Source organism: Phyllostomus discolor, chromosome 8, assembly GCF_004126475.2.
Source record: "Phyllostomus discolor isolate MPI-MPIP mPhyDis1 chromosome 8, mPhyDis1.pri.v3, whole genome shotgun sequence".
Classification (NCBI taxonomy): Eukaryota; Metazoa; Chordata; class Mammalia; order Chiroptera; family Phyllostomidae; genus Phyllostomus; species Phyllostomus discolor.
In genome coordinates, this window is record NC_040910.2 from 103966752 (window position 1) to 103979596 (window position 12845).

A 12845-nucleotide genomic window follows, 5' to 3' on the forward strand; every position below is an offset into this window, starting at 1 on the left:
AAAGCTAATCGATACTACGTTCTGGCGACAACCGTCGGCCTTCCTCATTAAGACGGTCGATTTGCTTCTTCGTTAGTCAAGATTTATTGCGGATGGTCACTGTGTCTGCCCCTCCAAAGAGCTCGGCCATCCGGCCAGACGCGCCATTAAGCGCACTGACGGTGGTTGGCTCGAGTCAGGAAATTAGGAGACGAATATTCGGAGAGCTTCGAAGTGCCTGCCTCCTCCTTCTGCCCTCCTCGCTCATAGCGCAGGCAGACCCGAAGCTGGGGCCCGCGGGCCGTATGCCTTTGGCTGGAGACCAGGAGATCTGCGGGCACTGGCTGCCAAGTGACCCTACCTTCAGCCTTCAGCCCACACCCGCCGAATGGGGGCGGGAAGGAAAGGGGAGAGATTATTTCCTCCCAGAAAGAGGTAGTCTGCGAACCTGCAGGGGAAGGGCCGGGAGGGATCTGGGCACCTGCTCCCCTGTGTTTGCAAGCGGAGACATGGAGTTCGCTTCCTCTCCTGGAAAGGGGGCTCTTGGCGTGGACATGTTCACAGTCCCTAGGGCATGCGTGTCGCCTGCATCTTGGACACTGCCGGGGAAGATCCAAGCATCCTCCTCTCTCCGGCCAAGTCGCCCTTCCAGGAGGGGAGTGCATCAGGGACTCCGGGTCTGCCTCTCCTTTTGAGCTAGAAGATCCCGAGCAAAAGAAACCCAGGGGCTTCCGAACATCTCAGTCCCTCCCACGATTCACATGGGCATCCAGGGGCTGCCTTTGGCGGGGGGTGGGGGGCGGGTATCTGCTGCTATCTCCCTCGGAGTCCCCACCGCAGCTCTTTGAGCCTGGAGTGCTGCCGGAGGGGACCGCGGTGCTCCCCTGGGGTCCATTTACTTGTTCCTCTGTTGTTAAGCGCCAGTCACGAGCAAACCCCAAGACAGAAGAAAACATGCTGAATACTCCACTATCCACTAAAACTTTATTTTAATTATGTCTGTCCTGGGCAACTGGTCCCCATATCCCTGGCCTTTCTGGTTTAGCAGGAGAACCTTCTGACTCAACCCTTTCTACAGCTGAATTTGTCCAGTGTCGGGACAAAGAAGCACCTGTCATGTGTCAATGCAAGTACTGCGCCAGGCACAGGAGACATAAAGCTGATGAGCTCGGCTTTTCCCCGCAGGGCACTCACAGACCAATGGGGACAGATCTGGAGGGTTATACAGCCTATCCGGCTAGCTTCTGTGGCACTGTGTACCCTCCAATTGCTCCCATGAGCCTGAGAGAGCCAGGTAGGGATGGGTGAACACTGGGTGGGGCTTTCGGAAGAGGCCTCTTTTGAGTCCAGTCTCGAGAAGGGACCAGATAGCAAACAGTGTTGTTTGAGAGAGTCCTTTGCTTAGCTCTTTCATAAAAGTGGAGGCTCCAACCCACACCCTCCCAGCAACTCTGCCTCTGGCAGACCTTAGGTGCCAATGCCTTGTCTCTCAGGTGATCCTCTACTTGACAAGCTATTCATCATAAGAGTCATCGTGTCTGTCACAGACTAGAAACTCCTAGAGGGGAGGAACCGGGAAAATCTAGGTAATTATTTCCAGCACATAGCAACAGCTACTGCCAGGATCAGATCCCCTTGAAGAGGAGGACAATGGTAGCAGAGGGCGGCGGCTCCTCTGACGATTGTGATGACTGTCTTTACCTCTGTCCCTTACTTCAGCAAAACAATGTCCATTGTCAGTGTCTGCTTCTATTTCCCAATCCTCCTCACTTGTGTGTGTATTTCTAGAAAAAGTTGTTTTGTTGTTGTTCTTTTCCTTCTGCTAATGCCTGCTGTTAACTGCTTCTCTTTTCCCTCTCTCCATTTCCTCCCCGGCTTCCTTCAACTCACCTCGCCCATTTCTTCGGTCATACTCCCTCTTTCTGTCTCTGTACATCGCAGCTATGATCTCCCTTTCTCACCTTTCTCTTCATCCCTCAGTTTGTTTCTGCCTTTGTCTCTCGCGTTGTAACATCGATTGAGGCCGGCAATGAAAAACTGTCCACCTCCACCTTAAATTCATTCTTAATCCTACGAAAAACGCAACCTGAAACGTACTGCATAGCGAGACAGAAACCTCTGGCTGTTTCTCCTGCGATCCAGATTGGAGGCGGAGCGGTGGAGAATGTGCGAAAGACATTATCCCATCATTGACTAAATAACAAATTTTCTATCACAACAACCCTCCGATTTGCTACAGAAAAGGGGTTTCTCTGCCATTCGAACACCAAATTGGGCTTTCCAGCAGTGGGAAGGATTATGTGTAAGAGGAAAAAGGTAGCGTCCCTGGGTGGGCTCGAACCACCAACCTTTCGGTTAACAGCCGAACGCGCTAACCGATTGCGCCACAGAGACTGCGATAACTGGCTCGGTGGCGGTGAGCGAAGTCAATGATAATGAGCATGCGACGAAGCGGAAGCCGGAACACAAACTCTGCAATAGGGCAAAAGAAATCGGAGCCGGGGAGAAAGGGAAGGATCCGGATCCGGGGAGGGAAAGTGGCAGGACATGCACACCTCTCCTCCATTGGCTCTGGAGGGGTCGGCGCCGGCTTTCTCTGGGTCTTAGATTAGGGAAATCTCGGAACGTCCATTTTTCAGAGTGAGCTCAGACTTGGGGATACCGTGAGACGGACCTGCTTAGAGTCCCCCAAAGCCGAACAATTTTCGGCCTCCAAACTTCTCCTTTGCAGCTGAACCCCTGCAGCCGCAGAATACCCTCCTCCCGCCCCTCCCCTTCGTGTTATTAAATATGCACTTAACGGGCGCCGACTAAATACCAGGCGCCGTTCTAGGCCGGCTAATATCCAGAGCCTAGCACAGTGCCCGGTACACAACAGCTGTAAGGATTTCTGGAATAAATGAAACAAGCTAGCATGAGTAATAAGCCCGACGTGTTGATAAGCAACACCGCAACACCGCAACCCTTCCGCTGGGGCGGGAGTGCGGTATCTCGGGCTGCTATAGACCAAGTGCACGCAGGTCCGGCCCCTAATCTTCCAGGTCCAGAGACTAGGTCCTCCGAGATCCCAGCATGCATCGCGACGACAGGTCCTTCCGCACTCACGGTGACTTTTCACTTTCGGCTTTCCAGCCTTCGTTTTGGCCTCTCAATCAAACATTCCGTGCTAGTGATTGACAGGGGTACCTAGCCAATAGGAAGCCAAAGTGTCCCGGAAAGGTCGGCCTTTCAGCCAATAGAGAGAAAACAGCGAGGGTGGTTGCGCCGTAAGGTTCATAGCGGGTTTGCTGGAATTGTGGCGATTGGAGTTCCTACCACACTGCAATCATGGTGAGATGGGGCTCGAGGAGAAGGAACTCGGATTGGGATTGAGGAACTGGGAGGGGTCATGGGAAGTTTGAGAGGGGGAAGAGGCCTGGTGGTCGACTGAAGGAAGCGGCTCCGGTTTGAAGGGGCGCGCACCCGGGTGAGGATCATGGTGGGTGAATGCGGCTCCTCGCAGCCCCTTAGGACTGATCTCAGAACTGGAATTCGGGGCGTCCAGGCGCCTCTAGAGTGGAGGATGGTGTGTACAGGAGCCTCTGGATCAGGGGTTGGGCCAGGGGCTATGGCCGCCTTTGGCCCCTCGCGCTGAGCCCCTCCACTCTGTCTGTCCTAGTCTATTATGTCCTATAACGGAGGGGCCGTCATGGCCATGAAGGGGAAGGACTGTGTCGCCATCGCTGCCGACAGGCGCTTCGGAATCCAGGCCCAGATGGTGACCACAGATTTCCAGAAGATCTTTCCCATGGGCGACCGGCTATACATCGGCCTAGCCGGGCTAGCCACCGACGTTCAGACCGTGTAAGTGTCGGGGATCCCCGCCCACACCCGGGCCTCTTGGACAAGCCTTGCCTGGCGTCTTGAGTGGCCTGACTGTCAGTCATCTACCAAACGGCTTCAGTGAATTTGAATCTTTGCCGGACACCCTGGCAAAGGTTTCGTAAGCGAGACAGAGTTGTAGCCTAGCCACCTTACACCAGTATTTACTCTGTGCCAGACTCCGTGGAAAGCCCCTTACCTGCACGGACTCATTGAATCCTCTTAACGACGTTAGACATTACCGTGGTGCTGTGCTGTTTTGCAGATCAGGCAGCCGAGGGTCTTGCCCAAGGTGCAAGCTAATGAACATGAGCCAGGATCCCACACAGGCCTCTCTGAGGCCAAAGCCTGCGCTCAGTCTCTGGAGAACTAAGGTCTAGTGGGAGACAAGGCAGGCGTACAGAAAGATAACAGACCCACGATGAGCTGCTGCTTATTAACTGCTACATGAGTTACCTAGGTCAGGATTGTCCTGTGATTTGAGACAAGGGAGGGGCTGGGAAACTAAATAGGCAGCTATTGGGATGGTCCAGGTATGAGGGGTTTGGGTCCTAATGGGGTGGTGGTGATGGGGAAAGCAAAGGAAGGCATTTCTGACAGTTGTAGCTGGCCAGCCTTGGTGGCTACTTGGACCTTGTGAGTCCAAAGAATCATTCGTTGAAGTTGGAGTTCGTGTCTTTTAGCTGTTACTAGTGTCTAGACTAGTTACCTGGCACGTAGGTAAATGGTTTAAAAATGATTTCCGTTTTGAACGTGTTGACTAAAATATAGTAACTGAGAGGACTAGTTTTAGAGGGAGGCGATGGCTTTGAGTTTGACACTGATTTTGAGGGGACAAGACACTCCAGGTAGAAACATCTTGTGAGCAGTTGGGGTATGAAATCATCTCTCGGGGCTGGAGGGGCACGGGTGAACTGTTGAACCTCTGGGAGCAGATTCTGGAGAGACGAGAGAGAGGGGGAAACATGCTCCAGTTCAGGAGCTGAACCGTGTAACTAGCAGTGGGGCAAGGAAGGAAGCCAGAGGAAAAGAATCAAGATAGAGTTTCAAGAGAGGCGGTGCGGTCACATGTAAGGACAGGCTCTTCAGGAAGATGGTGGCCTGAGGAACAGCAGTTCCTGGACTTTGTTTCTAGAAGATCGGGAGACCAGTGTGTTAATGTGGGTGGAAGCTAGGCAGAAAACTTCCCTTATTTCCCTTAAAACTCCCTAAGTCTCAAGAACACACACATTGGAAATGATCTCTGGGATCTCACTCAACCAGCCGTCTCCTGCCAGTTCTGGTGGAGTCGGAGACCGGTAGCGTGGAGTTCCAGCCAGCGTGAAGGCCCCCTCCCCCTCCCCCTCCCCAGGCACTGCTGTTCTCCTCTCACCATGTCCTTTTCCCCAGGAGGTTTTTTTCTCACCAAGTTTGCTTGCTCGTGGGCAGTAATTGCTAATTTTGCTAGGGCTTCGCTTCCTCACTTTCAAGGTACAACTAAAGTCACGTCTGAGGCTCTCTGTTCCAGGGGCCTGTGACTGTTTGCTTTGCTTCTGGCAGGTGTGGCACTAGTCTGATCCCCGCAGGGCCCTGTCCCTGGGCTCTCAGATGGCACTGGAGGAGTCGTGGCCTTTTTCTTAGGCACCTTCCAGTCCCCTAGTGCAGTAGCTGCTGCTTAAGACACGTAAGACTTTGCAGTTTTTCAAGCACCTTGTCGTATGCCCATCTATGATCTCACCCCCAGGTGATTTATTTTTCCCTCATCTCATGGATGGAGAAATTAGGTTGGAGGAAGAAGGCTCAGCCCGGGTCAGCTCTCTCAGCCCACCGCCCTTTCTGCTGGAAGCTGCCGTGGCCAGGTCTGCAGCATACTCCTGCCACAGTTGTTGAAGGAAGGAGCTGTGCATCTTATTGTATATTTGTTATTCCTCAAAAAAAGAGGGTGAAAATCTCCCCTCAAAAATGTATGGGAGCCCTGGCTGGTGTGGCTCAGTGGATTGAGTGCTGACCTGCAAACAGAAGGGTCACTGGTTCGATTCCCATCAGGGCACATGCCTGGGTTGCAGGCCAGATCCCCAGTGCAGAGTGCGTGAAACACAACCACACATTGATGTTTCTCCCCCTCCTTTCCCCTTCCTCTAAAAATAAATAAAATCTTTTTTTTTTTTTAGAGTATGGGAATAGATTAGTACAGCAGTGTGTTTGCAGGGGTTAAATGTTGGACAAGTCCTGAAACATGGACTTGAGGTCGGAATTCTGGTGAGACAATCACTGGGAGGGGACGCGAGGAGTCTCACCAAGGGCTATGATTGCCTGTCTTCCTGCGGGCCCCCTGACCCCTGACCTCCACAGTTTGGACACCAGGGGACAGTCTGCAGTGACTTACTAATTTTCCTCTTCCTCCCACAGTGCCCAGCGCCTCAAGTTCCGACTGAACCTGTATGAGCTGAAGGAGGGTCGGCCGATCAAGCCTTACACCCTCATGAGCATGGTGGCCAACCTCCTGTATGAGAAGCGGTGAGCGGGAGCACAGCAGGTCCCCGAGTAGGGTTCTATTTAGCGTGTGGTTTTGTAATGGGGATGAGATGCCATAGGAGCTTGCCTCAGTTCATCTGTGGTACAATTAGTTACATTTTACATCATTTCACCTAGAGTCACAGAACCTATCTACAATGTTAAGTAAGGGTTTCCTGCATAGCCTGGGACTTGGAGAATCAGAACCCTTTGATTGGCCAAGTGGGCATGTAGTATGGAGCAGTGCCCAGGAAGCGGATCCCTCCTCATGCTCCCATTATTTGCAAGACAGTATCGTTATTGCGAACATGTTGACTAAAATATATAGTACTTGAGAGGACTAGTTTTCAGAGGGCCTGACCACCACATGGGGAAGAAAAGGATACTTCAGAAGGCGGGGAATGCAAACAGCAAATAAACTTGCTTTGAGGCGACAGAATTAACCACCGCCAGAGCACCCTGCTGGCAGAAGCTGGGGTGGGACTGAAGGGAGGGAGGACCCCGTAGTCCTTTCCCGCCCTCCTCTGGGCAAAACTGGGCAGCAGGGGTATGATTTCTTTTTTAAACTTTATGATTTGGGAATAAGAAAAAGTTGCATGAGTATTCTTTAGCTTTCAAAGCTAAGTCTTTGCTACCTGGAGCGTATTATTGCCTTTTTAGTATTGTTAGGTGTAAGTTACTATCCTCAGCTGTTTATCCTTATAAACTGCCTCAAATCCTTTTTTGAAAGGGAGTGGAGGTACAGATGTGTAAATAGAGGATTGAATGGTGCTAGGACGGGGATTAGGGCAGGGAAGATTATATAAGGAAGAGAGGGTCAGGGGTGAAAAGGATAGAAGTGTCAGAGGGAAAAGAACGGAAATCTCGGGCTGCGAACCGAAGTGTCGCAGGTTTGATTCCCAGCCAGGGTACATTCCTGGGTTGCAGGCCATAACCCCCAGCAACCACACACTGATGTTTCTCTCTCTCTATCTCCCTCCCTTCTCTCTCTAAAAGTAAATAAATGAAATTAAAAAAAAACCCAAAAAACAAAAAAACTCACAAAAAAAAAGAACGGAAATCTTAGGGCATTCCCAGATGCCAGGAGAGGGGGAACGGGGGAACAAGTCCATCAGAGCTGGCCACAGGGCAAGGGGGTCTTCCCAAACAGGCTGTCCGTCTCCCGCCCCGGGTCTGGGCCAGGACCTTTTCTGAATAGGCCTGAACAGGAAAGTGCGTGTTGTCAAGTTCTGGTTTCTCTCTGCTCCTGGCTCCGCAGGTTTGGCCCCTACTACACCGAGCCAGTCATTGCCGGGTTGGACCCGAAGACCTTTAAGCCCTTCATTTGCTCTCTAGACCTCATTGGCTGCCCCATGGTGACTGACGACTTTGTGGTCAGTGGCACCTGCGCGGAACAAATGTACGGGATGTGTGAGTCCCTCTGGGAGCCTGACATGGTGAGTTGGTTGCACGGAGTGGGCCGGGCTCTGAGGGGCTGGCCTTCCCTCCTTGGCCATCAGGGAAGGATGTGTTCACCTTGCCGGCAGCGGGGAGAAGGGTGCAGGTGGGAGAGAGGCCACAGCTCCGAGCGAGAAGCTCCATCACCAGGGCCTTGGGGTGAGCTGGCTGGCTCGCTCCCGGGGAGAGCGTCTTCTGTTGGGGGGCTCCAGGCAGTTACATGCTACAACAAATAACTCCTCATGCTGGGTTTCCAGGGGTTTCACACTGATTCATTTAACAAACATTTAACAAAGTGTGAGGCATAGGGTCAGAGGCAGCTTAGCAGAATGGGCTCTGGAGCCAGGTTGTCTGGGCTGGGAAACCGGCTCCACCCACTCAGCTATGTTCTCGGTAAGAGAACATAGAGTCAATTCACTCCTCTGCCCCCATCCCCTCAGCTGTAAAATGGGGGCACTGATAGAACCCACCTGACGTAAGCGAAGGTGTGAGGAGGACACATGGAAAGGTGGGAGCGGTGCCCGACGGTGAGGCTCGTCTGCCGTGCCGGCTGTCAGGCGCTGTCTGTCTGCACGGCTCACTGCAGACGCCCAAATGCCTGTTAAGATGCAGTTTGCTGGGAGGAGGCGGAGGGAGGAAAAAGGGGCGTGGCTGGCGGCAGGAACAGCCTGTGCAAAGGTGCAGATGGGGCCAGCGCGTTCCGAGACTGGAAGCAGCGCTGGGGCTGCTGGGGTGTGGGCGGGACTTCAGGGGAGGTGACGACCCCCAAAGTGAGGTCGGGATGCGACTCCCAAGGGCCCTGATGCCAAGCTGAGTTTGAACATTTTCTTTTGGCGTGGTGCCAAAGGCAGGAAGGAACCTGAGGGAACCAAAGGCTGGCAGCCAATGGGACAGGCTCTGTGGTCACCAGCAGGAGGCGCTGAGGTCCTGAGCCAAGACGGCTGTGGTGGGAGGGCGGGGCAGCGTGAGTCTGGAAGACCTGGTCCTTGGGAGCAGAGGCGAGGGAGGTGGAGATACCGAGGACTCCTGAGTTTTCTGGCTAAACCAATGGAGAGAGAGAATGAAGACGGGACGGTCCGGGTGGAAGTGCGTTGTCATGGCTGGGCAGGTTGAGTTTTGAAGGGCAGTGTGACACCCAGGGGGCGAGTCCATCAGACAGCCGATGTGGGGGCCAGGTAAGGGGCCTTCTGTCCGTTTTACAGGAGAGGAACTGAGGCCTAGTGAAGGGATGGAAGACGTGCCCAAGGTCACACTGCTGACTGGTGGAGGAAGTGCAGGGCTGAACTCTCCCTTACATAACCCGGCTTCTTTCTCAGAAGGAGCCGAGGGGCCTTTTAACTTTGGGCACAGGAGGGGCCCCAGCCGGGGTCCTCAAGCCTAGAAAAAAAGAGACTTGAGGAGCCAGCCCAAGTCCGAGGCCGCGGGTAGGGCCTGAGGCTGCTGCTCTGTTGCAGGATCCAGACCACCTGTTCGAAACCATCTCACAAGCCATGCTGAACGCGGTGGACCGGGACGCCGTGTCCGGCATGGGCGTCATCGTCCACGTCATGTGAGTGTGAGCTTTGCAGACACCCCTCCTGCACGAACGCCCCCTCTTCCCAGCCCCCGTCAGGTGTGACATGAGGCTTCTGTGGCAGAAACGGGACAGAAATCCACGCTTCCCTGAGGGGGGTGGCTGAGAGCCTGCCCGGAGTCCCCTGGCCCCTGTCACGTGAGCCCCGCTCCCCCCACCCCGCCCCCGCCCCGTGACCCTGGGTCTTGCCCCTTGTTCACAATAGACTGAAAGGGTCCTTTAGGGTCCCCAGAGTCTCAGGGGTCTGTGTGGTGATGCACCTACTGTGGGCTGATGAAAAAACTGGAAGACCCCTTCTTCTCACCCGACTCCCACTCGTGTGGAGCCCACACGCGGGAAGCACTGGGCTCTGGGAGCTGTTTCCTGGTGATCTGTCTTCCTCCTGTTCTCTCATTGCCACCCCGTTTGCTCTCGTACCTGCTCGGGGCTGTCCCCAGCACCCTGGCGGGGCGAGACAGGTGGTCTCCCGCTGCTCTCCTCGGGCACCTCCCAGCATGAATACTGGGACCCTCTTGTGGGACAGCCTGCCTAACTCCCAGGAAAACGACTGGGACTGACAGAATTTATGGCCCCAAGATTCGTTTATGTTCCTGGGGTGAACCCCGTCCCATGGCCTTCCCGAGCCGCTTGTTCTCCGGGCCTGGGGGAGCTCCTTCCCTTTGGAGGGCTTCCCAGTCCACCCCGAACCATCTCAGCTCTCAGCGGTCCCACCTACGGAAAGCCTTCACCAGAGTCGCCCTGTTTCTCCATTCCCCCCTCCGCCCTTTAGGCTGAGGACACGAGCGAACATTAACACTCGTGAGCGGGACAGGCAGACCCGGTTAGGGCAGCCACTCGTCCTGCAGTCTCCATGTTTCACGTTCTTTTCCCTCTGCAGCGAGAAGGACAAAATCACCACCAGGACACTGAAGGCCCGAATGGACTGACCCTGTTCCCAGAGCCCACGTTTCTGTTTGTTTTTGTTTTTTTAAGTAAAATAGTTGTTCTTTCATTCCTGCCTGAGTCCTTCTGCACAGCCCCCTGTCCCGATCTGGGTGGTTACAGGCAGCTCCTCAGGGTACAGCGCAGCCCTGGGGTGTTCTGACTGGCAGCGTGTCTCTCGGCACACGGGCGGGGACAATGTCTCACGTTCCTCGTTGAGTGCCTGCTGTGAGCGAGGCCCTGCCGGCACAGAGTGCCTCGCACATCCTGGAACTCAGTCACAGTGACTTACGGTAGCTGATGTCACCCTCATCTAAGGGCAGTTAAATAACGTGCTCAGGATCGCCTTAACTAGTGGCGAGCGCAAAGACACAAACCCATGTCCCATTTGGCTGTAAAGTCCAAACCCTCTTCACTCAGGCCTCCTGGAAAACCCGCAAGTCCCCTTTCATTGTTGCAGGTAGTGCTCCGGCCACGCACCCCCAGGTAACATCCTGTCGATCAGTGTCTCAACTTTGGCTGCACGTTAGTCACCTGGGGAGCTTCTAAAACAGATGACGGGGATCCCAGCCCTCAAGATTCTTTTTTTTTTTAATGTATTTTATTGATTGTGCTATTAGTTGTCCCTCCCCCCCCCACTCCCCTCCACACCCTCTCTCACCCACATTCCCCCAGTTTAGTTCATGTCCATGCGTCATAAGTTCTTTGGTTTCTACATTTCCCATACTGTTCTTACCCTCCTCCTGTTTTCTACCTACCATCTATGCTACTTATTCTCTGTACCTTTTCCCCCTCTCCTCCTCCCACTCCCCTGTTGCTAACCCTCCATGTGATCTCCATTTCTGTGGTTCTGTTTCTGTTCTAGTTGTTTGCTTAGAGCATTTTTGTTTTTATTTTAGGTGTGGTTGTTAATAACTGTGAGTTTGCTGTCATTTCACTGTACATGTTTTTTATCTTCTTTTTCCTAGATAAGTCCCTTTAACATTTCCTGTAATAAGGGCTTGGTGATGATGAACTCCTTTAACTTGACCTTATCTGAGAAGCACTTTATCTGCCCTTCCATTCTAAATGAAAGTTTTGCCAGATAGAGCAATCTGGGATGTAGGTTCTTGCCTTTTATGATTTGGAATACTTCTTTCCAGCCCCTTCTTGCCTATAAGGTCTCTTTTGAGAAATCAGCTGACAGTCTTATGGGAACTCCTTTGTAAGTAACTCTTGTCTTGCTGCTTTTAAAATTCTCTTCTTATCTTTAATCTTGGGTAATGTAATTATGATGTGGCTTGGTGTGTTCCTCCTTGGGTCCAACTTCTTGTTGACTGAGCTTCCTGGACTTCCTGGAAATCTATTTCCTTGGCCAGAATAGGGAAGTTCTCCTTTATGATTTGTTCAAATAACTTTTCCACTTGTTGCTCTTCCTTTCTCCTGGTATCCCTATAATTCGGATGTTGGAACATTTAAAGATGTCTTGGGGGTTCCTAAGCCTCTCCTCATTTTTTTGAATTCTTGTTTCTTCATTCTTTTCTGATTGGATGTTTCTTTCTTCCTTCTGGTCCACTCCATTGATTTGAGTCTCAGTTTCCTTCCCATCATTATTGGTTCCCTGTACATTTTCCTATATTTCACTTAGCGTAGCCTTCATTTTTCCATTTAATTTGTGACCAAATTCAACCAATTTTGTGAGCATCCTGATTAACAGTGTTTTTGAACTGTGCATCTGATAGGATGGGCCATCTCTTTGTCGCTTAGTTGTATTTTTTCCAGAGTTTTGATCTGTTCTTTCCTTTAGGCCTTTTTTTTGCGGGGGGGGGGGGGGGGGTCTTGACACATCTGTTACTATAAGGGACGGCACTTTAGGTGTTCACCAGGGCAGGGCAACCCACGAGCAGCTCATTTCCAAAGGACTCTCACATAACAGATATGTACACCAAGTTTTTTGAGTTTTATTTTCCTCGGGTTGGAGATTCATCTTAACACGCATGCATTTTAAAGCAGGGCAGGGCTGGGTTGTGACACTATGTGGGTCAGGAGTCTAAGAGGGAACAGTGGTGGTTGCTCTGCTCTCTGCTGGATTCCAGTCACTTCCCCCGCTTCCTACGAGCAAACTGGGCCCTTCTGGTGCTGATTCTCAGGTGGGTGGGCTTGTGTGCGTCCTGGGACCCTGTGGGTCTCTCCAACGAACTCTCCTGTGAGGCTGGGAGTCTCTCCCGGCACCTCAACCCCCACAGGTATTTTCAGTCGATGTTTTGAAGCTTTAGTTCCCAGCACTGGAGCCCTGGGTTGTGTGGTCTGTCTTGCTCCCCAGTTTCGCCTGGTTTAACTGCACACGGGTGTGGGGCCACCTGGTCCGCCAGCTGCCTTGCTGGGTCTACCAACCGCCCTGCTGTGACCCCTCTCTGCCCAGCCGCCCGACTCCCCCCTTCCTACCAGTCTGGATGAATGTGTCCACTTTAACTCCTTGATTATCAGACTTCCATAGAGTTCAATTTTCTGTCAGTACTGGTTGTTTTTTGTTTTTAAATTGTTGTCCTTTTGATTATGTGAGGAGGCACAGTGTGTCTACCTACGCCTCCATCTTGGCTGG

The 12845-nt window shown here is 52.6% G+C and overlaps 1 protein-coding gene and 1 non-coding gene across 2 annotated transcripts; one reads left to right on the plus strand and one right to left on the minus strand.

The window, feature by feature from the left end:
* Positions 1 to 2299: 2299 nt before the first annotated feature.
* Positions 2300 to 2373, minus strand: TRNAN-GUU. The gene has a single exon. It is a non-coding gene; the product is annotated as a tRNA-Asn (tRNA).
* Positions 2374 to 3163: 790 nt separating this feature from the next.
* PSMB3 (proteasome 20S subunit beta 3) lies at positions 3164 to 10334 on the plus strand. The gene is made up of 6 exons (XM_028519842.2): positions 3164 to 3309; positions 3638 to 3822; positions 6229 to 6336; positions 7592 to 7769; positions 9225 to 9319; positions 10221 to 10334. Exons 1-6 carry the CDS (start codon positions 3307 to 3309, stop codon positions 10267 to 10269), a joined length of 618 nt encoding a protein of 205 aa, XP_028375643.1. The 5' UTR covers positions 3164 to 3306; the 3' UTR covers positions 10270 to 10334.
* Positions 10335 to 12845: the final 2511 nt, after the last annotated feature.